Here is a 27094-nt window from a genome sequence, read left to right as displayed (position 1 = left end):
TAACAAAAAAAAGAAGAGAGAAGATTCAAATAACAAAAATTAGAAATGAAAAAGGTGATATTACAACTGATTCATCTGAAATACAAGGAATCATTCGAGACTACTATAAACAACTACACGCCAACAAATTTGAAAATCTGGAGGAAATGGATAAATTTCTGGACACACACAAGCTCCCAAAACTGAGCCATGAAGACGTAGAAAATCTGAACAGACCAATAACAATAAAGGAGATTGAAGCTCTTATCAGAAAGCTCCCAACAAAGAAAAGCCCAGGACCAGATGGATTCACAGCAGAATTTTACCAAACATTCAAAGAGGAATTGACACCGATTCTTTACAAACTATTCCAAAAGATTGAAATGGACGCAAATCTCCCAAACTCATTCTATGAAGCAAACATCATCCTGATACCAAAACCAGGTAAAGATATAACCAAAAAAGAAAACTACAGGCCGATATCCTTGATGAATATAGATGCAAAAATCCTCACTAAAATACTAGCAAACAGAATACAGCAACACATACGTAAAATTATTCACCACGATCAAGTGGGATTCATCCCAGGGATGCAAGGTTGGTTCAAGATATGCAAATCAATAAATGTGATACACCATATTAATAAAGTCAAACACAAGGACCATATGATCATCTCTATAGATGCTAAAAAAGCATTTGATAAAATTCAGCACTCATTCATGACAAACACCCTCTATAAGTTAGGTATAGAGGGAAAGTATCTCAACATAATTAAAGCCATATATGACAAACCCACTGCCAATATCATCCTGAATGGGGAAAAGCTGAAAGCTTTTCCTTTAAGAACAGGAACTAGACAAGGATGCCCACTCTCACCACTCCTATTCAACATAGTGTTGGAAGTACTAGCCAGAGCAATCAGAGAAGAGAAGGAAATAAAGGGCATCCAGATTGGAAAAGATGAAGTCAAACTGTCCTTGTTTGCAGATGACATGATCCTATATATCGAACAGCCTAAGGCCTCTATAAAAAAACTCTTGGAGGTGATAAATGATTTCAGCACAGTAGCAGGATACAAAATCAACACACAAAAATCAGTAGCATTTCTATTCTCCAATAGTGAACATGCAGAAAGAGAAATCAAGAAAGCCTGCCCATTTACAATAGCCACCAAAAAAATAAAATCCTTAGGAATTGAATTAACCAAGGATGTGAAAAATCTCTATAATGAGAACTACAAACCACTGCTGAGAGAAATCAGAGAGGATACAAGAAGATGGAAAGATATCCCATGCTCTTGGATTGGAAGAATCAACATAGTGAAAATGTCCATACTACCCAAAGTGATATACAAATTTAATTCAATCCCCATCAAAATTCCAATGACATTTTTCTCAGAAATGTAAAGAACTATCCAGACATTTATATGGAATAACAAAAGACCACGCATAGCCAAAGCAATGCTGAGCAAAAAAAATAAAGCAGGAGGCATAACACTACCTGACTTTAAACTATACTACAAAGCTATAATAACCAAAACAGTATGGTACTGGCATAAAAACAGACACACTGATCAATGGAATAGAACAGAGAACCCAGAAATCAACCCACACACCTACAGCTATCTGATCTTTGACAAAGGCACCAAGCCCATACACTGGGGAAGAGACTGCCTCTTTAGCAAATGGTGCTGGGAGAACTGGATATCAATATGCAGGAGAATGAATCTAGACCCACACCTTTCACCATAAACTAAAGTCAACTCAAAATGGATTAAAGAATTAAATATACACCCTGAAACAATAAAACTTCTTAAAGAAAACATAGGAGAGACACTTCAGGAAATAGGACTGGACACAGACTTCATGAATGCAACCCCAAAAGCATGGGCAACCAAAGGAAAAATAAACAAATGGGATTACATCAAACTAAACAGCTTCTGCACAGCAAAAGAAACTATTAACAGAGTTAAAAGACAACCAACAGAGTGGGAGAAAATATTTGCAAAATATACATCTGACAAAGGATTAATATCCAGAATATACAAGGAACTCAAACAACTTTACAAGAAAAAAACAAGCAACCCAATTAAAAAATGGGCAAAAGGGCTAAGTAGGCATTTCGCTAAGGAAGATATACAAATGGCCAACAGACATATGAAAAAATGCTCAACATCACTCAGCATCTGGGAAATGCAAATCAAAACCACACTGAGATACCATCTCACCCCAGTTAGGATGGCTGAAACCCAAAAGACTCTGAACGATAAATGCTGGCGAGGTTGCGGAGAAAAAGGAACTCTCATACATTGTTGGTGGGACTGCAAAATGGTGCAGCCTCTATGGAAAATGGTATGGAGGTTCCTCAAACAATTGCAGATAGATCTACCATATGACCCAACTATCCCACTGCTGGGAATATACCCAGAGGAATGGAAATCATCAAGTCGAAGGTATACCTGTTCCCCAATGTTCATTGCAGCACTCTTTACAATAGCCAAGAGTTGGAACCATCCCAAATGTCCATCATCGGATGAGTGGATACGGAAAATGTGGTACATCTACACAATGGAATACTACTCAGCTATAAAAACGAATGAAATACTGCCATTTGCAACAACATGGATGGACCTTGAGAGAATTATATTAAGTGAAACAAGTCAGGCACAGAAAGAGAAATACCACATGTTCTAACTTATTGGTGGGAGCTAAAAATAAATAAATAAATTCAAACACACACACACACACACACACACACACACACACACACACAAACCGGCGGGGGGGGCGGGGGGAAGAAGACATAACAACTACAATTCCTTGAAGTTGATACGACAAGCAAACAGACAGGAAATTGTCGGGAGGGAGGGGGGAGAGGGAGGAGGGAGGGAGGTATCGGTAATGGTCCACAATAATCAACCACATTGTATATCGATAAAATAAAATTAAGAAAAAATAAATAAATAAATAAATAAACATGATAAATTAAAAAAAAAAAAAGTTAATGAAACATATCAAGCACCATAAAAATAACTTAAAATTTTTACCCTAATTTCAAGAGAAGAAGGAATGTTGAGTCAAGATGTCCATCATTATACCATCAAATACACCAATAATCAAAACCAACCTTAAGATTCAATAACACATGGGGGTCAGTAAATTATAGTTCAGAATTTCAACATAGTATTAAGTAACCAAAATAACTATGAATACTTCAAAACATGAATAACTTGTGGTACAATTTTAGGGTTTAAAAAAGCAAAAAATTTTATACCATGACTACATCTTTGTAATATATTTATGTCATTAAAACAAGAATAAAAAATAAACTTTCTCCCCCTCTTCCTAAAAAACAATGGCTTTGGGAAACTCTAGCTTTCTTTTTCAAAATTCCTTTCACTATTATTTTTAAACTTAGAAAATAAAGGCTACCATAACCGAATGGCCCAGGAGAAAAACTAGAGACTTTCTTAGAAAAAGCCAATTCAAAATATCATTTGAATTAATCTTGTGTATCCTGTGAACTCTCTCACCTGGCTGGAGGGAGAGAAATATAAAGTAAATCCACAAGTTTGAGTCTGCAATTACTTTATTTCTTTTTAAAATTTTGCTTATTTCTAAAATCATGGGACCTCAAAACAAGTGTAGGAAATATATTGTCCTACAAATACAAACAAGGCTTACGCTTAAAAAGAAAAAAGGGGCTTCTCCAATTTCTCTTAACCACATAGATGTTTTAAAAAAAAACTTTTTGAAAGATATCTTGTGTTAAGCAATATATAGACTATCTGTTATCTAATATCTCTGCTGAATTTTAAATAGTATCTCTGATTAATATAAATAAAAATTCTTTCTTTTAAATTTAGCTAATCCTACATTATCTTGTTTGCTTCCTCAAAACTCTAAATAGAAATCCATTCCAAATAAATTATTAACAGTACTTCTCTCTCTTCCCCTATTCCTCCACCTTCAGAGAGAACTGAATAGTACTGAGCCCTGCAAGAACACGAAAACCAACTGTGTGTGTGACTTGGCAGACTGCAGCAGAGGTGTGCAGTTGTGAAACCGACTCTAAAACTGTAGCTGAGCGCCTGCGGAATGGAACCAAAGGGAACACTCCCAGAGGCCTCCCACCATCCTTAGGCTATGCTGTTTGCAAGCCATTGCTCTGGTAACTTCCCTGCCCTTTTGAAGTAAAATTAAAAAATTGCTTGCATGCCTCATCCAAACTGGCTGCTGATGGGCCTGCACTGACTCCCTGGAATGATTTGATAAAATATTTCATATATGCATCATCTAACTTGACAGTTTTCATCTTAACATATGAAGAAATGCACTAGGCAAGCAGAAATGCACACAAATACATGAAAAGGATGTTCCTTCACTGTGACTTGTATTGAAGAACAATCTTTCCGAGAAGAACTTTCATCTGCAGATATCAAAAAGGCACTCAGACCAACACTTGTATGAAATGTTATTTCTTATTTTAGAAAGATTCAAGATTTCTGTAATATGGTAAAGACTCTGAAGACTGTGTGCAGGAGTCTTGCCACATTCCTGAAAGCTTTCTGATAAAATATTATTTTCCCATTTATTCTCTAAAGGATTGACATTAACTATCAAAGACTAAAATTAAAACTCCCATTTGCTACAAAGGCCAATTTTACACCAGAATTCTATCCTATGAAACTGTATAACTCAAGTTCATATTCTAGATGCCAAAAACCAAATTTTAGCCTTTGTGGAATTTCTCACTTCTTTAATGTTTTAAGAGTATACAATTGGGGATGCTGCTTATCTTGTCTTTCGAACAAGTCTGGAAAGATTCAAGGGTAAAGCACAACATGCTCCCGGGTCTTTTGCTCAGTACACTGGGTAACCCCAGCTCAGTCTCTTAACAGGCTACACAGCATAGACTACATTGTGTAGCATAGGCTACACATTGCCTTTATCTCCAAATAGGTACCCCAAGTCTGTTACCCATATGTTGTGTGGCACTCACAAAAGCTACCCTCTAAACTTTCTTGTGACCAGGGCAGTATGACACTGTGTCTTAGACTACCTAAGCAGGCTTGCTGGTCACTGAAGAATTTCATTTCAGATATAGAACTTCTCAGCAGCATAACACCTAGAGCACTTATCAAAATGTAGTTCCCCACCAGGTGCATCAGCATCACCTGGGAACTTGTTAGAAATGCAAATTCCCAGGCCCCATCTAAGACCTACAGACTCGGAAAGCCTAGACTGAGAATTAATGAGTTAACAGGAAAACAGTATGTTCAATGTTGTGTTGTTAATTACCACTATAGATGATTCAGTAATCAGCTGGAAAATAATAACTTGGCCAACTTCTCCAAAAAATATCAGTCTTAATGATTTGTTTATATTAAATGATTCTGACTTAAAAAAAACACAGAACTATTAAAACAAATACCAAGGACTACCTCAAAATCAGGAAGCAATAACATAAGGCTTCTACCACTCCCTGAAACCAGGAGGTCAAATTTGTGGGAAGCAACTAGGTTCTCTGCAAGAGATAAATTGGGGGAAATTATTGCTGACAGCTGTTGTGTTCATTTTTAAGGAATTAAAAAAAAAAAAGATTGCTCAAACTACTCTCCTGGCAACTCATTATCAAAATTCCAACCTGTTTCTGTGAATTAGCCACAAAGTAAGCTTTAACCACTAATTCACTAACACAGCACCAAGGACTGGCAAACACTTGAAGGAGTAACACACACAATACAAAGGAGTAACACACACAATACAAAGAATCGGACAACTCTAACTTTACTGAAATTCTCCAACCTTACCAACAAGCTTCAGACACAGATTCTGGCAACCACAAAACATCCTAGGCTGCTCTAAGAAGTACTCTAAGATCAAAGGTTACTCTTTGATGACACAATAACTTGCCTTGGACTATGGCTTATCTGAACCATTCCCTAGCTGTCCAGTGAATACAAAAAGGATTGCAAAACAATGCTAGTATTAACCCATTTTATGCAACTATGCTCAAGAAGACAAAAAGGACAATGCAGACGCAAGTATTAAAAAATGTATGCAAGAAGACCTGAAGGTGAGTCAAGAATATTTTGCATGGAGGCTCAAACCTCTGGGAACTGAAAAGATCATTAAAGTTCTTTAAATTCTGCATTACCAAATCTATGTATAAAATCAGCGACTTTATTCCAAAATGAAAGAAAATATTTAATTTTGCTTCTGAAGCAGAGGTATGCTAATGGCCTCTTTTATAAGTAGTTAGCAAAAAACAGTCATGCCCAGTGCTGGAGGGAGGGTGGTATAGTGGAAGTGGACACTGACAAGAGGCCCAACCACAGAGGAAAGGCTGTGAGGAAACCCTGACAGAGCCACCGGGAGACCACTGAAGACCGGCGACACGAGGCCGACCACTAGCTTTAATGCCTTTCAAAAATTCCTTATTTTTTAAAGTAACGAAATTATAGAACTAGTATAATCTCAATCAGTAAATGAGCAACACTGATCTCAGTTAGTAAATGAAGTAGATACAGAAAACAGTCCAGTAGGAAACTTACTAAAATGACAGCTTTTTTTCTTTTCGGCTGAGGAATTGAGTGGATTTTTTTGTGTTTTAATCAGAAAAAAAATTTTTTTTCAAAGTCCAAATTTCCTGACTAAAACACATAACAATATTTACCATTGCCCATTCAGCCTCATCTGATCCTCTGATGTCTGGAGGACAGGCAAAGAATTATGGCTCCCATTATGTGAGGAATGACGAAGCAGGTTTTTCCAAGTTCAGTTGGGGTCTAAGATAGGACTCAGACCCAAGGCTTCCCACTTCCAGCCCTACACAAGTGGGCCCACCTTCTCTCTGCTGGGTACCCCTCTCCTATCTGGCTTTTAACCTGAGCTGTTTCCAAAGCCTCCATGTGAAATGGTGAGCCTGGTGTCCTAACAGGAGCAGCTGGGGACAAGGATTTTCATCCTGAATCACTAGCCAAGCCCTAGTGTATACAAGTGAAGCAATAGCTCAAGGATCCAAGTAAAGATTCCAGAAACATTTTTTTTTTGTAACACTCTAAGCGCTGATTAAATTATAGGTTCACGTGATGGTGAGAGACCTAAGGGGTGTCTGAATACAGGGGCTTATTTTATGTAATGTAAGATTTATACACGTAAACAAAGGCTTGAATGATCTAGAAAGACTTCTAATGTTGTGACATGTCTCAATAAGGAAGAACAGTGTTTATTTTGTTCTCCCTCCCTAGCAAAAGGAAAAACCTCCAGCCCCCAAACTCTATTTTTCCTCCTAAGAACTCAGTATTTCACTCCCCCTGTAAAAATTTACATTTGTTTACCTGCTTTCTGCTTCCATCAAGACTATACTCCCACTTTTTCTCAAAAAAGAGATTTCCAAATAAAATTGCATCCCTCTCAAACCACTAAACAGTGGGATACAGAAATGTTGAGTAAAATCTAATTTCAACACAATCTGAGCCATGCGTTAATTTGTAGCTCACCCCAAGTACCTAGCCTTCCAGTGGAGAACTGAAACTTTTCACGACTACCAGCTCTACTGTACCTGCAAATGGTCTCGGTATTTCCTTCAGGGCACAGCAGTAAAAACACTTCATAAGCACCTTGTATGCAAGGGTTCATCATTATACATATTTATGTGCTATAAAAAACTAATTTTATCATCCAAGGTAGGAAGCATGCAGACATCTCTCAAAAAATAAACTCATTTATTTTGCTCACTGAAGCTCCTGTGTAATATATATAAGGGCAACCACTGGCTAGTAGGGAGTTACCGTGGCATCAGTTATTTTAATCTCACTCAGATGGGGGGATACAATTTTCAATCTAGCCACTTGCTGTTTTGACAAATAGAGCGTTACCACACATTTGTCCTGAAGCCAACTCATGTCCTTTCTTAAACAGATACAACACCAGAAACAACAGAAAAAAAAAAAAAAAAGTGAGAAAAAGAAAACCAGCAGCTCATGTGAACAGTCTCCATCAAATGAACCATATCAAATTACATCAAATAAAAATGTTAAACTAAGCATTATGCAAAGGCAATGTCTGCAGGGCCAGTAAAACAACAGATTATAAAATGTCAGAGAAAACTAGCTCACACAATCCAATGGGCAAAGTCAACATCTTTTAGAATCACTGTTCAGGCCAAAAACACTGAGAGAGAAAGAAATCTTCCTTCAAAGATAATGTCTCTTAAGAAAATACGCAACCAACTATAGCACTGTCTTTTTTTGAGACTGCATGCTGTGGAGAAAGAAACCATTCTTGGTCAAGAACAGATCTGGCCACCTGACTCTGCCACTACTGAAGCCCTAGGCAGATGTCTCTGCTTTAAAATGGGGACATTATCCCCTACCTGTGAGGGTTGCTCTCAGAAATTAGTCAATGCAAATGACATACTCTGCATAGTGGAAGGTATTCAATGAATAAGCTATTTGGTAGCTAGTCTAAATTTCTTAGAGCACATTACTAACAATGTGAACAATACAAACTAACCCTTGAGCAATACAAAGTAAATGCTAAATAGTCTTGGAAATAACTACTGCCCATTTGCTCCTAGCCAAGACTAATGCAAGGCCAGGAATACCTAAGCATGCTAACTTTACTACTAACATGCCTGTAGTGGGCTGAATGGTGGCCTCAGAAAAGATATGACCACATTCTAATCCCGAGAACCTGTGAATGTTGCCTTATTTGGAAATGGGGTCTTAGTAGATGTTGTTAAATTAAGGACTTTGAGATGAGATTATCCTGGATTATGCAAGAGCTCCCCAGATGCCATCACAAGTGACCTTATAAGTGAGAGGCAGAGAAAGATAGGACACAAAAGAGAGGAGGAGGAGGCAATGTGACCATGGAGGCAGAGACTGGAGTGATGCTGCCACAAGTCAAGGAATGCCAGTAGCTACCAGAAGCTAGAGGAGGTAAGGAACAGATTCTTCCCTAGAGCCACTGGAGGGAGCTCAGCTCTGCTGATAACTTGAATTGGAACTTCTGGCCTCCAGGATTGTGAGACAATAAATCTCGGTTGTTTTAAGCCACGAAGCTTGCAGTGATTTGTTATGGTGGCCACAGGACACTAACACAATACCCTATTACGGAGGAGGACGCACGCTGCTTAAATACATCCAGAAGTTGATTGATTGCTTTTTACCTCAGCAAATTACTTTATCGTAATGATAAACAAGTTATTAAGCCAGAGGGAAATATCCTTTAAAGTAACCAGTGCAGCCAGCCAGCTGGTTAGCTCAGTTGGTTAGAGTGCAGCATTGATTAAACCAAGGTCAAGGGTTGGGATCCTACTACTGGCTCACTGCCAAAACAAACAAATGAACGAAAACAAAAGTAACCAAAACAAATACAAGACTAGAACAGAACAGAACAGCTCAGCATGAGGACAGCCCCTGTTGTGCTCACAGGACTGGCATGCCAAGCAGAGACTGCTGGGTGGGTGCCTTTAAGTTTCTTTAAAAAGCAGCCTTTTGATGAAGCCACAGAAGTGGCTTACCTGCCAAACCTTTTGGCAATCAAGATCGCAAGGCAGAAATTAGACCAGGTAATATCAAATTGAGGCAGCACTCCCTTCCCTGAAGAAGTCATGGAAACAAGCACTAGATACCAGTCTTAAAAAACCAGTTTAAAAGTTTAAGAATAATCTCATGTGCCCTACACTCACCTGTCGTTTACTTTTACAAAACTCAGTGCACAAAAAAACTCCCAGGGTAATGAATCAAGTCAATTCCTGAAGATTCTTTTTATCCTACTTATTTGGGGAATCAATAAAATGAACATGACTCTGAGGCAAAAAAAGTAAAAAAGAGGTGAGGGGGTTGGTTGAGGTATATGAGAATAAAATACATCTTGAGTACTAGGGAAAAATACATTTGTGAACTAGGGAAAAATTGGCTTCAAGCCTTCTGGAATCCAGGAAGCTGCTTTAAGCATTTGTAGTGCTATGATTTTACTCCTCCGTGGCGTCTGACTCCAAAATTTGCACAGTCTGGAAAAGGCTGCAAATGGACTCCATTTTTATTAAAAGGCTTATTTCCTAGGCTTATAATTAAAAAGTAATATCCACAACAGCACCACAGTCCACGTGTAGCCAGTTTATGATGAATTATGCTCCCTATCCTGGGTTCAAGATCAATTTTTGGTAAAAGCTAAGGCGCAAAAGACATCATACTTAAAAAGATTTGTGTAACTCCTTTATTCAAGCACCATTAATATAAAATTGAAGGATAACCACTACCAAGTTCTTGAGAAAACCAGGCAATAGAAAGGAAGGGTCCTACAATCACCACAGCTGTTACTTTGTCTTCACCCTGCCTACCCTGACCTTGGTTCTGGCATCACCAGGGCTTCTGGGGAAAGGGATATAAACAACAGAGGTGACAAATGGAGGAAGCTGTCTGCTTCACTCCACAGCCTCACAAATCACACAGCCTCAGCAGCATCACAAGGCTCACTGCGCACGAGTGTGACTAACACACACGGCAGATATTTCCTTTTCATTCCCAACCCAACTTTGCAGCAAGACCTTTAAAATTAAGACACAAAGACAGTTATGAAGTGTTTCCTTAAGAGGATTTCTAAGATGCCATTCTCTATAAAAAAAGATTTTACTGGCATCAGGTATGGTGCCTCTTTGCTCCTGTCAGCACAGAGAGGCTGCCACCCACTAAGTACATGCCACCTGCTTTGTTTCTCTATCACTGCCCATAACAAAAGGAAAAACCAGATTCACATTATTTTCTTGAAGTTCACTGTGAGTGGGATAAGGCACAACTACACTATCTGCACATCTACCACATGGCCACATCCTGTGCTAAGCAGCCTAATCTGCTGCTTACCTGATGAGGTGGACATTCATTATCTCCATTTCACAGATGTGGAACCGAACTTCAGAAAGGACAAATGTCCCACCCGAGTAGTGTGATTTGGACCCAGCTGATCCACCCTGAAGCCTCTGCTCTTTTCTTCACACCCCCGCTGCCTCACTTATAAGCCAACCTCAGTTGAGGCAGTTGCACAAGTACAGTACACGTCTACACATCTCAAAGTTTATGTGCCCAAGAAGTGACCTACATTTCAGTAAAATTACAGCAATACGATTACAGAAGAAAAATACTCCAGGTGTTTCCAAAATATTAATAGCTTGATAGATGAAAATCTCACTGACGCAGTTGCTCAAAAAGAAACAGCTCACTAAAGGAGAAGTCACGGAGACAATAGATTAGAGGGTTCCAGGAGCTGAGGAGGGAGGAAAATGGGGAGTTACTGCTGGATGGTTACAGTTTCTGTGATTAAAAAGTTCTAGAAATAGACAGTGGTGGTCATTGCACAATATTGTAAATGTAATTAACGCCACTGAATTGTACACTTAAGATGGCTAAAATGCCAAAATTTGTTATATTTCACAATTTTTAAAAACTTTAATTAATTTAATAATTAACAATAATTAATAATGTAATATATCCAAAACCATTGTACAATTTAAATGGGTGAATCTATGGTATGTGAATTTATATCTCAATAAAGCAGTTTTAAAAAGGAAAGAAACAGCTTGTAATAAGTCACTTAGTAAATGCTATTTCTTTACTTCCTTCTCCCAATAACAATTTGAAAATTGCTACACAGCACAGATTGAAGACTAAGAAAAAAACCATATGCCTCAAAGGGGAAAACAAAAACCAAACAAAAAAGAACACATTCTAATCTTCCTGAATATCATTTAGTTACAAACATGGTTTTTTTGGCTCTCCTCCCTTTCTGGTCAAGGCTCATAATTCAATACAGAGTCTTATTTAAAGGGTATACACAGGGCAGAAGGTATGGTTAAACTGCATCTTCTACGAAAACAAAAGAGTCCCCCTTTTGCTCCCAGCGGCGGGTCAGAGAAGTTGCCTCAGTGTAAACGTCATCACAGCAGTGACAGCAGTGACAAGTTGACTGAGGCCCATGATGTGCCAGGCACTGTGCATTTTACATACATTCTCTCATTTTGCCTTTACAACAACCCTATCAAACAGGTACTAATATTCTCTATTTACAGATAAGGAAGCTGTGGCACACAGAGGGTAAGTAAATTGCTCAAGATCACACAGGTAATGAGTGGAGATGGGATTCAACTGTACTATACCACACTACATGATATCCTGAAGTGAAGCAATTCTACTGAAGGAATCAATCAAATAGCTTTTTAAATTTTAAATTCAAATGGAAACCAATCCTGTGGAGTGTTATGACACTAACAGCTATGTGCCTACCAACAGTACAAACTGTGTTACAATTCATGTTTATGTTGGGAAGTTGGAAGTCACATGGAGCGGGGAGGTGGGATTACTGCAACACTCAAAACAGACTTAATTTATCCCATTCCTCTTTATGAGGGAGGGACACGCAGGACAGGAGAAGGTTAAGCGAGGGCTTCCCTGCAGGTGATTAGGCAATACTGTCTGGAGATAAAAGCTGGGTCTGGAGTCTGCACTTCTGGACACGTGGGGGCCATTAACAACCCACTAGTGACCTTGCATACCGTGCTGCTGGAAAGAACGGCAGTTACGGTAGTGAACAGTAAATAAGAGTTGCTCTATCACCAGTGAGAGGGCTGGGAAGAAAAGAGGTACAGCTCTGATCTTTACTATCTTCTTTTCCTGTAATCCTTCACTTTAAAATCTCTCTGATGTTAAATATCAAGCACATGCATATTATAAGAAAAACCCAATTTGCTGCCAGCACACGATTGCTTTCCATGGAGAAAAAGGGAGAAAACATTAGCATGCTTTATTTCAGGCACTGTAAAGGCTCCTCTCCCCTCTGTACTTATAGCTGATATATACATATACCTATACAACCTTACATAAACTGCTGCATTATATTCATTTAAATAACAAACTTTTTTGAATGCTCTAAATCAAAGCAATCTTGCACCCATTATGTGCCATTCTGACACAATCATCTGATTTTTTTTTTTTTTTTTTTTTTGTCTTTTTCGTGACCAGCACTCAGCCAGTGAGTGCACCGGCCATTCCTATATAGGACCCGAACCCGCGACAGGAGCATCGCCGCACTCCCAGCGCCACACTCTCCCGAGTGCGCCACGGCTCGGCCCTACAATCATCTGATTTTTCATGTGAAGCACTAAAGGGTAGGTACAAGCAAAAGCTTTCACATTTGCTGTCACTATACTCCAATTTTATGTCCACATCACATGATGACAAACTTTCTTCTTTATCATTAAACTAAAAATATAAAACACATTCCACTACCACATCTACTTTCATTAAATCTGCTAGTATGTTAGATCCTCACATATATTTTTTTCATTATTTTTAAATTAACAAATAAAAATTTTGTATATTTATGTGGTACAACATGATGTTTTGAAATATATGTATACTGTGGAATGGCTACAATGAGCTAATTAACAAATGCATTAACTCACATACTTTTTTGTGGTAAAAACACTTAAAATCTACTCTCAGCAATTTTCTATAATACATTACATTGTTATTAACTATAGTCACCATGTTGCACAATAGATCTCTCAAATTTATTCCTCTTAACTGAAATTCTGTATCTTTTGACCAACATCTCCCCAATTCCACCCATCCCTTATTTTAAAGAAAGGAAAATAATATATACTGGGTATGTACTAAGTTCTAGGAACTATCAAAGTCTTTTCACATCTCATACAATCCTTATAACCTCCACGGAAGGCAAATAGTTTTACCCCCATTTTACAGAGGAGGAAACAATTTGTCTAAGATCATGTCACTCCTTGTTATGGCTTGTCTCCTCTTCAGTAGCTTAGAAACAAACATAAAGCACTGTCATCCCAGGAAGATCTAGATTTCCAGCAGAATTCTGTTCCGATTCAGAACACTTGCATAAAGAACAAGGCAGCAATCCTGTACAGCAAACTGAAGGCACATACCTCTTCCCTTTAAACTCCATTACTTACAGATAATAGTCAGAATAAGAGACTTGCTCATTTCCTTCCTCCTTCTAAGAACTGTGGTAAATGGAAAACAATCTTCCCAAAAAAACCTTCATAAAAGTTATATACAAGAGAGTTCAAGGTGTCTTGAGAAACAGATGACGTAATAAGACATAAGGCAAAAACTCTGATTTTGTGCTATCTATGGTACAATAAAAGCAAAAGCAGAGAATATTTTTAGCTCTTTCCAGCCTAAAAGAATTTGACCAAAGGATCTTCTCTAAGACTGGTTTTGCATGCATTGATTAAAACTGACCAAGGTTATAAAAGAAGGTAAATCATTTCCTAACCAGAGAGCCTCTAACATAAATAAAGAGTACATTTCACGCAGCCTATCATTAGCAGTGGTCTCATCCTGATTTCCATGGCTAACCTCTCTTATGACTTTCATCCTGATTCCAGCAAAGCAAGGAGGCATATGAATGGTGCCTAGACCATGTAAAAGACACCATGAAAAATCCTCATGGGACATTCTTCTAGACAAGCTTAGCTTAGAAAACACTTTATATTACATCTGATATTTGCATACTGTTCAAACACCAGCTGTCTAGGGATTTTCTCAATAGCTGACTCAATGAAGCTTCCCAAAAATGCATAACTGATACTGCTAAATGTTAGTTTAGAATAATGCAGAAATAGATGAGAGTATTTCCCCTCAAGGTCGACTTTTTCATCATAAATCTGGTGAGAGCAGAACAAAATATCATTCGCATGTGTTGGCAGTTTGATGTTCATCCAAATTTACGTTAGGACTACGCATGTTTGATAAAGCTTAAATTTAGAAAAGCCTGGTGTTAAAATACATTAACCTTCAGAAAAACTTCCATATTTTTCTGAAATCATCAGCTTAAGATAATGTTGGGGGCAACTATGGGATGTTTTTCTACAAGAGTAATCCTGAAAAATGACAAAAATCAGAGTTTAATGTCATAAATCACACGTGCAACTAAGAATAAGATCAATACTAACGTATTAAGAGATGTCAAAAGAAGCAAATGCCTTTCCCAATTTCTAAGTGGTTTAAGAATGAATGACTGCACTTGACCAAGTTATTCCAATACAGAATAATAAAATGTTTTTATTTCACATTTCAAATCCTGCTGAAATTTTCTGCCTTCAAAAGAAGAAAACATTCTTCCTTTATAGATGGGGAAAAATAGATCAAAAATTCAAGTCAGGCAGGAATTTTTAGTGCACTGTCACAGGAAGATTTCTGAATTCTACCTTTATTCGAACTATTTTTGGTATGCATCTAGGTTTCAGCAAAAAAAATTCTGAATGGGCAGAAATTTAAAATGAAGCTATATATTTACTGTCTAGTTCTTATGAATAATAGGTCTTGTACCATATTAACAATATTAGGTTAATTTGAAAATATAGAAAGTCTTAGCTAAGCTTTTTAATCAAAGTATATTTTGATTGCTCTGCATGCTGGTCACATACATGTCTGATAAACTAGACACAGCCTATATCTAACCTAGAATGTATCCAGCAGCTGATTTTATAAGAAGTTGATTTTACTGGAGAAGCAAGATCATTGTTTTAAATATTTACAAATGAATAAACATCTCTCAGTTGAAAAATATTGTAGAACGATCAATTTAACGCCATATACATAAAAATGTAAGGAATAGCCATGATGCGAACCATACTCAGTGTCACCTGTGGGTTCCATGGTCTATGGCATAAGCTACCTTTCCAAAGATTTACTAAGATAAACAATGACCCTAAAATAAGAGTTAAGAGCTATGAAAATCCTTTTTTACCCTGAAGGAACTGGACAGACAGCAAGGACTCAGTGGTTAGCAGGATTAATTTTCCATGCAGAAAACTTCATTTCTAATATACACCACACTATTACCCAGTCCACTTAGAAAGTCATACACATTCACCTCTGAACTTCCATGGAAAAGAAGATCAAAGATTAAAAAAAAGAAGAAGCCACAATATGATAAAATTCACTAATTCAGACAACACGAATTCGAACCTGTAGGAATCCAGATGTTTGGAATCAACATCTGACTCTGCAGCATGCCACCCAAGTATAAGCACTGTGATACTAGCATGTATACAGACAACTTAAGGAGACAGTATTCTTAATCTGGTTGTGGGCTGCCTTGTTCTGCCTGGCTCTCCCAGATTCTCCTAGAACAAACCCTGTTAAGAGAGCTGGGGTAAAGATGAAAGTTTAGGGCTCTGACACAGAGCCCAGCTGTGCCCTCCTTGAAGATCACATCCCTAACTTTAGTCTCATCTTTGCCAAGTAAGCACAAACCACACTTTGAAGTACTAATCTTGAGATTCTTTAAAAATGCTCTGAACTTAAGACTTCTCCCTAAATCAGATTTCTTCCAACAGTGAAGGTACATGAGCAAGCCTTTTCTTCACTGGATGCATTCAGATAAGGGCTCAGGATACAGTGACAATCAAACCTTCACAAACAATCTTAAAAGTCATTTGTATAATCAACATCTTCTTAGAAACAATATTATTTAATCAGATAATAATGCAAGCATAAATAATAATTTCACATGTAGAGTTTGTTAGGGGTTAGGTCTAACTACACACACATCTCCCTTGCAGGTAATTTAGATACCAGTGCTTTTTCTTATACTTACTAAATTATTTCCCAAAAGGTCAGTTTCTATTTTCAAAAACATCTGAGTCACTAGAGTTAAGAAATATTTTATCTAAAAATGAACTACAGCTTCCAGTCATTCCAGCTTGATATCCCAATATACTAGGCTCTTTCACAGCGAGAGAACTTGGGGATTGGGATGCTCTGATTACTTACTTGTTAAAAAAAGGTTCAATGAGTTTTGATCTGGCAGACACATGAATTTTTGGAGGACTGAGAAAAGAACCTAATGAAGAAAAGAGGCGGGGTATTAGACATAGTCAAGTCTAAGACAAGTCAAGACAAAGCCCAAAAGGTCAGACGAAAACATATTTAAATTAACAGTATGGTTCAATAAGGGTAAAATTTTTCTTATGTGCCAAGTACTACACTGCAGGTTAAGTGTCAGAGGGTCCTCTCTGCCTATTCCCCCTCCCTCATCTCTTCCAACTCCTACCTCAAAACCCTCCCACTTTTTTTTTTTTTTTTTTACCTGCAACCCTCCCACTTCTAACTGGGTGACTGGATGCCAGGAAAATGGTAGTGGTATAGATTGAGTGTTTGTGACCCCCCAAAACTCATATGTTGAAGCCCCAAACTGACGGTATTTGGAGGTGAGACCTTTGGGAGGTGACTAGCTCATGAGGGTGGAGCTCTTACAAAGAGACACAAGGATTAGTGCTCTTATAAAAAGAGACACAAAAGCTTCTTCCCTCTCTGCTTTCCACCACGGGAGGATACCACGAGAAGTCAGCTGTCTGCAAACGTGAAGCAGGCTCTCACGAGAGACCGACTCTGCCAGCTCCTTGATCTTAGAATTCCCAGGTTCCAGAACTATGAGAAATAAATGTCTGTTGTTTAAGCCCCCTAGTCTATGGTAATTTGTTACAGCAGCCGGAGCTGACTAAGACAGAAAGACAGGTAAGATCGACTCTAGATCACAATCTGTTTCACAGAAACACATATAATGAGTACCTAGGTAATTTGCCATGGAGATGAAGCACAATCCTGTGATATAAGCATCATAGCCTGCCTCGTGGAGCTGTTCAGAAGCTGTGTCATAACTTGGAAAACCTTCTGCACTTTCTACAGAGAAAAATTGAAAAAAGTTTTCCCCAGGACATTGCAAAACATGAAGACTAGTAAGCACTTTGCCTTACCAAATCCAAATTGCATTAGTATGTGCTGCAAAAATATCCTAAATAAGCAGGAAAAAAGCTACTTATTTCTTAAGAATCTCCATATAAGACTTTACAATATAAGATAGTAGAGTCACTGAAAATGCGGGCTTTGATCTAGACTAGAGAAATTCCTATTACATTACTAAAGACTCAGCCATGGGCCTCCACATCTCACATTGGTAGGTGCTATTTATGATTCCCCATAATTCGCTCTATTACAATTATTCCTCTTCTGATTGCTTCTTTAGGTCTTGAAAAGGAAACTCTTCCCTTATATATGATGATGACCTCAGGACACAATAGATACCTTAATATAAAGATAAATAGCATGGACTCTAGAGTCACACTGTCTGAGTTTGAACCTCTGCTTCATCACTTATTTGCTATGTAACCTCGGGCAAGTCACTTTACCTCTGAGCTTCCACTTTTGTAAAATGGAAACAATAATCAAACCTCCCTCCTGAGGGTGTTGTGAGGATCAAATGAGAGAAGTAATGTAAGTAAAGCTCTTACCTAGTGCTTAATTAATGGTAACTGATCAGTAAGTGTTACCTATCAATACCTCAGGTAAACCTCTCCAAAAAACAGGCCTCCAATTCAATATTGGTAGTTCAAATTCAGTACTGTCCTCTACTATGTTTCCAAGCTTAGAGATCTAAAGATGACAGCATAACAAACTCCAAAAATAGATCAGAACTTATAATACTGCCCTTGGATCACAGAGCCACTTCATAGGAAAGATCATTTTATAACATGATTTTTTGTGTGTGTGACACTGATATACACAAATGTGAAGAGGATAAAGTCTAAGAGTGACCTTTTTTAAACTAAATTCTGTATAATACAGAATTTTATATGAAAATAATAGGATAAAACTATAACCCATAAATAATTATTTCCTAGAATCATTCTGGAAATGAATGTCAAGAAGTTTACTACAACATAGAATCAAAAGCATGAATGGAAATTAACAATAAACAGGCTGTAACTGTTTCATGTCAATACAGTGCTCTTTAAGCAAGAATTCTTTAACCACTGTATTAAATATTAGACTTGAAGCTTTAAAAAAAAGCCTTTTAACATGGTAGCCACTTAAGTAATATCCTCTACTCTACCACCAGCTGAAACATTATTTCCAAAATCAATTGTTTCCATTATATTATAGAAAAGGTCTAGGTTTTCTTTCCCCCACCAACACCCCTCTTCTTAATTCCTTTTTTGGACTATTAGCCAGAAAGGAAAGCAAATAAGTATAATCTTGGCTGCTTTAATATCTTCCATTATCAATTTCTGAACCATTAGTCCTATTATTAAATATAGAAGTTTTCAGGCTACAGCTAATGGAATGCTAATTACAGTATCAGCAGCACTGTGAGGCTAACAGACACAAAGGAAGTAGCACCTGGAAGGCTCACCATATACCTGGTTAGTGGCCAAAAGTGGCAAAACACCTCCATCTCACAAAAAAAACTCTCCCCACTTCTGGTTTTCCTCAATGTTGTTGTTTCTGTAAGCCACCTCAAAAGGTGGCAGGGGTGGGGACTTTCCTTAATCTCAACTCTGTAAACCCAGTTCTTGGGCTTTTCTGAGACAGAAGATATATTTACATTCTACCCCTGGTGATTAATCACCAACTCTTTGTCTCTTTAATTAATATGCCACAGAAAAGGACACACTAAGTTTCGGGACAATTCCAAGTATTAGGAAATAAAAACCTTGAAGATTTAATTGCTAAACTTCTCAATTAATCTGGTACCCAACTCTATTAACATAAAATAGATGCAGAATTTAGAAGACAATCTTTATTCACAAAACAGTAATTCAACACAGGGCATGAGCAAGTTAGCCAAAATGTACAAACGTGCAATATGGTTTCTAGAGCCATTTCCCCTTTCTTCTATAATATACATCAATAATTATCACAAAGAGTTTGGGAGTTTTCAAGTTTCTTTAATATTCTTACCAACTTTGGGAGGGTTGAAAGGTGTCTCTTTTAACCGCTTTTCCAATTCTGCAAGGGATGTGTTGTTAATGATATCCTGCAAACCAGGAAGCAGAGAATTATAAGACTTCCTCATCTCAGTGCAACATATATCAAAAATACTCACTATCAGGACAAAAAAAAAAAGACATCTAGTACTGCCCCCTTGTGTTCTTTAATGAAACACAGAAGTTATAATTTATTCAATGTGAAAGAGAAGCAGCAAGTTTAATTTTCTCTACAGAGGTATGTTAAGTATAACAAAATGAAAGAAGGTTTTCACAGATGTGTTAAATACTTACAGATCTTTTGCCAGAAAGCTACTGGTATTCATTTCATTCACTTCTATAAAGTCACCTCATAAAACAACAAATGATTATACCTTTACCCGAATTTTCTTGATTAGAAAATACATCCAAAACATATAAAATAAGGAAAATAAAACGAAATAATGGAAACCGTGTGCATATGTTATCTATTCAAAAACAAATTACATATTTTAATATTAAAAACTTATATTCAAAAAGAATAAAGGAGAAAAGAACATAATTCCCCCTCCCACATAAAACCATTATTCACTTTTTGATATTCAGTCCATCCCTTGGAATCTGAGGGATTGGTTCCAGGACCCCTCTCCCCACCAAACCCCATACCAAAATCTGTGGATGTTCAAGTCCCTGATATGAAATGTCAGTGTTTGCATATAATATATTACCTACCCACATCCTCCAGTATACCTTACAGCATCTCTAGATTACTGGTAATACCTAGTACAATGTAAATGCTAGGTAAATAGCTGTTATACTTCGTTGGTTTTGTTTATTTGTTCTCTTCTTCAAATATTTTCAATCCTCAATTGGTTGAAGCCAGGGATGCAGAACCCACAGATATGGAGGGCTGAAAGTATTTATTTCTTGTCTTTTTCCAATGTTTTCTCTCTCTTTTTTGTCTTTCTTTCTTTTTTTTGGTGTATTCGAAAGGACATTTAAATAGACCACAATTCCAAAGTTCTTAATCGTAATTCAGAAAATTTCAAACAATAGCCTCTCAATGGTAGTTCAAATTTAAATATTACCTTAAAAGGTTGTGTGCTGGCCATCAATTTAGTATCCAAGAGCCTAAAAACAAAAGAATTTTTAATAAGGTAAACAAAATGTATATCAATGCTCAAAATACTAAAATATACAAAATGCATACTTAATACATCAAATATTTTAAAGTGAACAAAGGAATTAAGTACATTAGCCTTTTTATTTTTTTGGCAGCTAGTTGGTATAGGGATGGAACTCCTGGACTTTGGTGTTTATCAGCACCACACTCTAACCAACTAAGCTAACTGGCCAGCCCTCATTAGCCATTTTGAACCTGGCACTGGCATCCTTGCTACATTAGACTGCAGAGGCAGTCCCATCACCAGTGACTTCAAGTGGCTGTGGAAGATTCCACAATCTGATGCACTCAGAACAAGTTCCAGATTCATGTGTATCCTCAGAGAGTGCGGCTACAAAAATGTCAAGGGTAAGTCAAACAACTTCACGTGTTTTTACATGGTTCAAATACTTCTGCAGATCTAACATTCCCAAACTGTTACCATCTACTGTTACTACCCAGGTTTGTACAATATAAATTCTTACGGAGAGTCAAAATCTGCATTTGGTAGTTTCATGCTTTTGTTTTTATTTCTTACTGTTCTATTTCAAAGATCAGAAGTACTAAAGAGAGAGGGACAAGGGCCGGCCCGTGGCTCACTTGGGAGAGTGTGGTGCCGATAACACCAAGGCTGTGGGTTCGGATCCCTATATAGGGATGGCTGGTTAGCTCACATGGGAGAGCGTGGTGCTGACAACACCAAGTCAAGGGTTAAGATCCCCTTACTGGTCATCTTTTAAAAAAATAATAAAAAATAAAAAAATAGAGAGGGATAGAGAGAGAGACTAATATAAAAACTCTATTTTTCTATTTCTTTTCACATAAATGTGAATACTGTAGATAAAAGGACAGAATAGTCCAGCTGAAAGAGCAACTCCTTGGCTATCGTGCCCATCCCTCTTCAAATGGGTCCTAGAGCACAGGCCCTTGTTGACTAGAGAGTACTATCGATTGCACATTTCAATAGTTACAAGGTACATCCTACATACAAGACAGACCCATCTCAAAGAATCTTCACCAGCTCTTCAGACAGCAAGATGTGGGATCAGAAAAAAGGAGTCGCTATCTACTTTTACTCTTAGTTCAAATTTTGATTTTTAATGGGATAACAAAACCAATCATAAAAGCAAACCATCACAAAGATGGAGATGTTAAATCATTTCCTGGCTCATAAAACTGGATTCTAGTCATGACCTAATGGTTTTAATAAATTATTATGTATCTCTTTGTATTGTGTATGTCACAATGACAATTAAATAAAAGACAAATCCTCAAAGAAAGCTTACCTGGGGAAAACACATGTTGTCATCTCCTTAAACTCATTTAAGTCCTAAAAAAAAAAAAAAAGAGAATGACTTGCTACAATTTTCCTAATACATTCATAGTATTAAAAAAACACACAAACAGCTCAAGTTCCACAACTGTTTTCTCAAACTGTCATACCTCACACAGGCCTTAAGCTAAACTGCAAAACCCATTTCCAGTTAAAAATTACTTTTTAAAAAATTCCCAAATTCCTCACTGATTGGGAACCATATGACCTAATAATTAACCTTTGCATAATCAAAACAGACAAATTTAAGGATTTTATAGCTGAAACAGGAGGGAGGAAAAGGTTTCTATCATATGTAGAAGACTACATATTTGAGAGGCTCGTAATATGTCCAGAAAACCTCCAGTACAGCTAACAGTTGTGCTCTATTTACACAAATTTATCATAATAGTGAGACGAACAGAGTCATTTAAATTAAAGTTTATACAGGAAATGGACTTACTGTAAACTAGTTTATACCTTTTTACTGAGATCACCTTTGAAATGTTAGTTAAAATGGCCATTATAAACCAGATCTTTCAATATACACGATTCCTGCTTTAACTACTCAGAAAATTGCTAAAGTGGCACTAATAGCAAGTGCCTAAATTAGACAATTCATTTCTCAAGTTTATTTTGATCAGAAAGTCTAGAGCTGAAATGAGTGTTCTAATTTTGAATTAACTAATTTGCATACATAATTGCCATGCTAGACTGAGTAGTCATACTCCTGACCCTTTGTAAACTATACTTCTCTTAAATGTTATTCACGCTTCATAGGAAACTGCCATTTCCAATTAGCCTTTCGAGCCTGTAAATAAGGAATTATTTAGCTAGCTTGAAATATTTGCCAGCTTTTCAATGGCTATCATTAAATTAACAGATGATACATGAACAAGAGGTTTCAAATGTTAAGTCAAACAAAAATATAATAGTGACTGTAATCTCTCAATACCACCACAAAGCTTTACAAACAAGAAAAAAGTAGAATTATGGTTATCTCCAGGGCCAACAATACAGCAGTGTTCTAGATCAATGCCTTCAAAAAGGCCATGCTCAAATATAAAGAGGACTCTTAAGAAGAGCTCCTCCCCTAAAAGGCAGTTCCAAAATATGAATTCCTTAGTATATACTTTTAAATGCAAAATTGGGTGCTGATGCATGTGCAAAAGTTTAAATAGGTTTTCTCATTTATTCTTATCACTTCTTCCAAAGGTAGATGGAAGAAAACCATTTTCTCCCTTTGACAATGTCAGAACATAAAGTTAAGTAACTTATCCAGGTAGCTTTAGTAATAAAGCAAAGGATAAAACCATTTATCCTGACCCACCTCCTATTCTACAACAAATCACACGTTCTTTCTACTAGAATTTGATTCAAGACTAGTTTCATTCAAGTTAACATTCATCAAGTGCTTACATACAACATGCTATGCTAGGCACTTAGGCACCAGACAATAAAAAGGCTACATTCCTTGTCCAAGGAGCTAATCACCTAGAAGGAGAATAGGGTTATGCTGTATAACACAAAACAAAATTTATGTACCATAGAGGTACAAAGTTCTGTGGGCGTTCAGAGAAAGGAAAGATCACCTCTTGGGCAAGGCAGCAAGCAGCAAAAACTTCATGGAGGAGGTATAAGCTGGACCTTAAAAAGACAAGGTAAAGTTGTATACAGCAAACACTGAGAAAAGCTAGAGAAAATTCCAATTGGAGGAAATTATATACCAAAACCACAGACCTGGGAAAACACAAAACAGTTCTCAGGGAAGAAATGAGCCAGTCTGGCTGGGAAGAAGAAGAGTAGCCAGGAAGGTTGGGTCAGATCATAGAAAGCCTGATATGTGGGCTAAAAAGAGCCAACTATATAGAAAAACAAAGAACATGGGATTATTTTAGAATTTTCTGCAGTCATTGATGTAAACAGAGCCATACGTCAGAAGATTACACAATTAGCACAGTTGGAAGATACTCATTCGTTAAATCGGTATTTAATGCCTCCTACGTGCCACGCTCGTTTGGTATTCAAAACACAAGCATAGTATTAAATACATTTTCCTCTTTCCTTACTGATAACTTCATTGCTTTAAAGGTCAAATAGCCAAGAAAGGAGCTGCTACTTTGGTCTGCTGGGTCAATAAGAAGGGGTTGATCTGAAATAAACATTAGCTCTTTAGACTTATAAAATGCAAATCCACACCTATCACATTTGTTTTGAGATTCACAACTATGAAGCCAGAGGGTGGTAGCGTTGTCATGAAAAGTGATGACAACCTTAAGGTTGCAGAAATAGGACAAAAGAAGCAACAGATCCACTGTACTCCTGGCTGGGCTGTGTTGTACTTTTCCAAAGGAGAATATCAAGATGCTAATGGAATAATGTAACCTAAGAAATATGAAGTAACTGAAGGTTTGCACATGTACAAATGAGACTGAACTCTCACCTTCATCAGAAGGTGCCTTCCAATCTAAAAGTGACAAAAGATTAATCTAATCTGGTTGCAGTTGAAAGCAGGAATTGGCAAACAATGGCCTGCAGGCCAAATCTGGCCCACTGCCTTTTTTTTTTTTTTTTTAATGACCGGTAAGGGGATCTTAACCCTTGACTTGGTGTTGTCAGCACCACGCTCTCCCAAGTGAGCCTAGTTTCTACATAAAGTTTTACTGCAACACCCCATTTGTTTATGTATGCTATGGTAGTTTGGTGGCTACAATAGCAGAGTTGAGAGCTGTGACAGAGACTATATAGCCTGAAAAGTCTAAACTGTTGTACTATCTGGCCCGTTATAGAAAAAATTTGCCAACCTCTGGATTAAAGGATGAACTGAAGGCTGAAGGGGAGCAGGGAATCCTGCCTGGAGTTTGCTAAACTCCTGGTGAGAAATAAGGCTACTTGTAGTAGAAATTAAAAGAACGTAGTTGTGAGAGAGAGTATGATGATAAAACTGTCAGGATTTTGTAACTTGGATCTGGAGACAGAGCAAGAGCCAAACTGATACTAAAAACAGGGTTGGTGACTGGGTATCACTTATAGTAATGGAATCAGGAAAAAGGATTGGTTTGCAGACAGTAAGAAGGAAAAAAGGTAGTATAAATTAATGATCTCGTTTGCGACATACAAATTCTAAACAATACTTATTCTGAAGGCTATCCAGGTGGAGATGCCTGGAGTCCCAGCGTAAAAAATATACCTGGATCTGAGGAGAGACCACAGCTGGGGATGAAGATGTTGGGGTCTATAAGGCCAAGTTACAAAAGTGGGTGAGATCACTAAAGGATAGAAAATACAGAGAGAAAATAAAGGAGAGTGGAGGGCATAGTGATGGGAGGGGTGGGTGCAAGTGAGGTGAGGCACGCGCACAGTTAGGGAGCAGGAGAAGAGCAAGAAAAGGAGCCAAAGAAGCTGTGCTTTTGGAGACTGAAATAACCTAGGTCAAAGAGTTACCCCAGGTCAACAGAGAATCTAAGGGAAGCAATCTAGCAGGAAGTAATCAAGAACTTTGTAGGACCTAATTCAGTTCAGTTGGTACCACTTACTTTCAATGGCCCTGCTATGTCTTATTTTAACAGTACCAAACTATCAGCCCACACCTGTGGTCTAGGAAGCCCTGCCCAGGACTAAATGAGCAAATCACTCACATCAAGACAACGAAACAATGTTTAACCTTGCTCTGGCAGTGGCAGAAAACTGAAGATCCCTTAAAATGGATCTATCTCTCATCAAAAATGTACACCTAACTCGTAAGATTCTCTCTGTGGAAACATGCTGCATACAAGGAGATGGCATGCAAGTAGAGAACACTCAGTAAAAAAGCAGTGTGAATTTTTAACACAGGCTGACCAGTCACTTACCGCAGGCAGGGGGCAATAGAATTGATGAACTGTGTGCATGACATCCAAGAGCATATTGTGTCCGATAACAAGTTTTCCCTAAGAAAGTCAAGTTTAGGAAAAAGACTTATAAGTACAAAATTATACTAGGATCTGACAATGAAATGCATGGTTCAGATTCCATGAGAATTCTGCACTAAATTTGCTTTTCCATATTTAAAAATAGTATAAATATAGGCAAATTTAAAAGTTCATGTAAAAATTCATATTACCTTTAATCCTATTTTTCCACAAACTTTTTGAAGTACCTTCATATATTTTAGGACTATATTCTTTAAAACAGCCTACTTATTTTAAGAGATTCATTCATCACAATGCTAAAAGGTAAAACCAATTTCTGATTAAACAGAATGAACTTTCATTTCCTACGTTCTATGTCAAAATTTATGAGGCACATTTTTAAAACACATTTCCATTAAAATTCATTGCTTTTCAACCAATGGAAGTACAATATATATGCAATAAATTACTCTATTTTGATTAAAATTAAACTACCAAAATGGAATGTCACTGTAGATTTGGGTAGACAATAACAGCATTTTTAACATAAAGCATCAGGTCACTACAGTGGAGCTTTTTACTATATAAATCCCAATGGACCTTCAGTGTAACACTACTTGACTCATAGGGCTAAATATAATTCTTTGAAATAAATAATCCTATACAAAATCTCCCAAACCTAACAGAAAAGCTGTCCTTCTGGCTCAGTATTTGTGTACATTTGGAAACCCTACACAATGCTAAAATACCAAGCAATGATTGAAACCATGAAAAAGATGTGTAGGGAACCCAAGATGGAATACAAACACTAATAAATGAACCTATCTGTATTATAAATACCATAACCACACTGAAGGAGGGTGAGAAGAAAAAAACTAACTTGGAAAATAGCATCTTGACTAGATACTGTGAGGCTAAAGACAAAAAGAACTACACATAAATGCTATAATCTAGTCAAAATTG

General features: G+C 37.3%; 1 protein-coding gene across 3 annotated transcripts in view; it reads right to left on the bottom strand.

The window, feature by feature from the left end:
• PARN (poly(A)-specific ribonuclease) overlaps window positions 1-27094 on the bottom strand; it is a 174901-nt gene that overhangs the window by 124187 nt on the left and 23620 nt on the right. For 2 of the 3 annotated variants that reach the window (XM_063099351.1, XM_063099354.1), the window contains exons 13-18: window positions 26093-26170; window positions 22216-22259; window positions 20856-20898; window positions 19763-19838; window positions 17594-17704; window positions 16796-16865 (exon numbers count right to left, since the gene is read on the bottom strand). In XM_063099351.1, coding sequence (XP_062955421.1) covers window positions 16796-16865; window positions 17594-17704; window positions 19763-19838; window positions 20856-20898; window positions 22216-22259; window positions 26093-26170 — 422 coding nt within the window. The remainder of the gene's footprint in view (window positions 1-16795; window positions 16866-17593; window positions 17705-19762; window positions 19839-20855; window positions 20899-22215; window positions 22260-26092; window positions 26171-27094) is intronic. The other variant, XM_063099353.1, reaches the window with a different exon arrangement.

Source organism: Cynocephalus volans, chromosome 6 (assembly GCF_027409185.1).
Source record: "Cynocephalus volans isolate mCynVol1 chromosome 6, mCynVol1.pri, whole genome shotgun sequence".
NCBI classification, from domain to species: Eukaryota; Metazoa; Chordata; class Mammalia; order Dermoptera; family Cynocephalidae; genus Cynocephalus; species Cynocephalus volans.
This window is presented reverse-complemented; position numbering and strand designations above follow the sequence as displayed.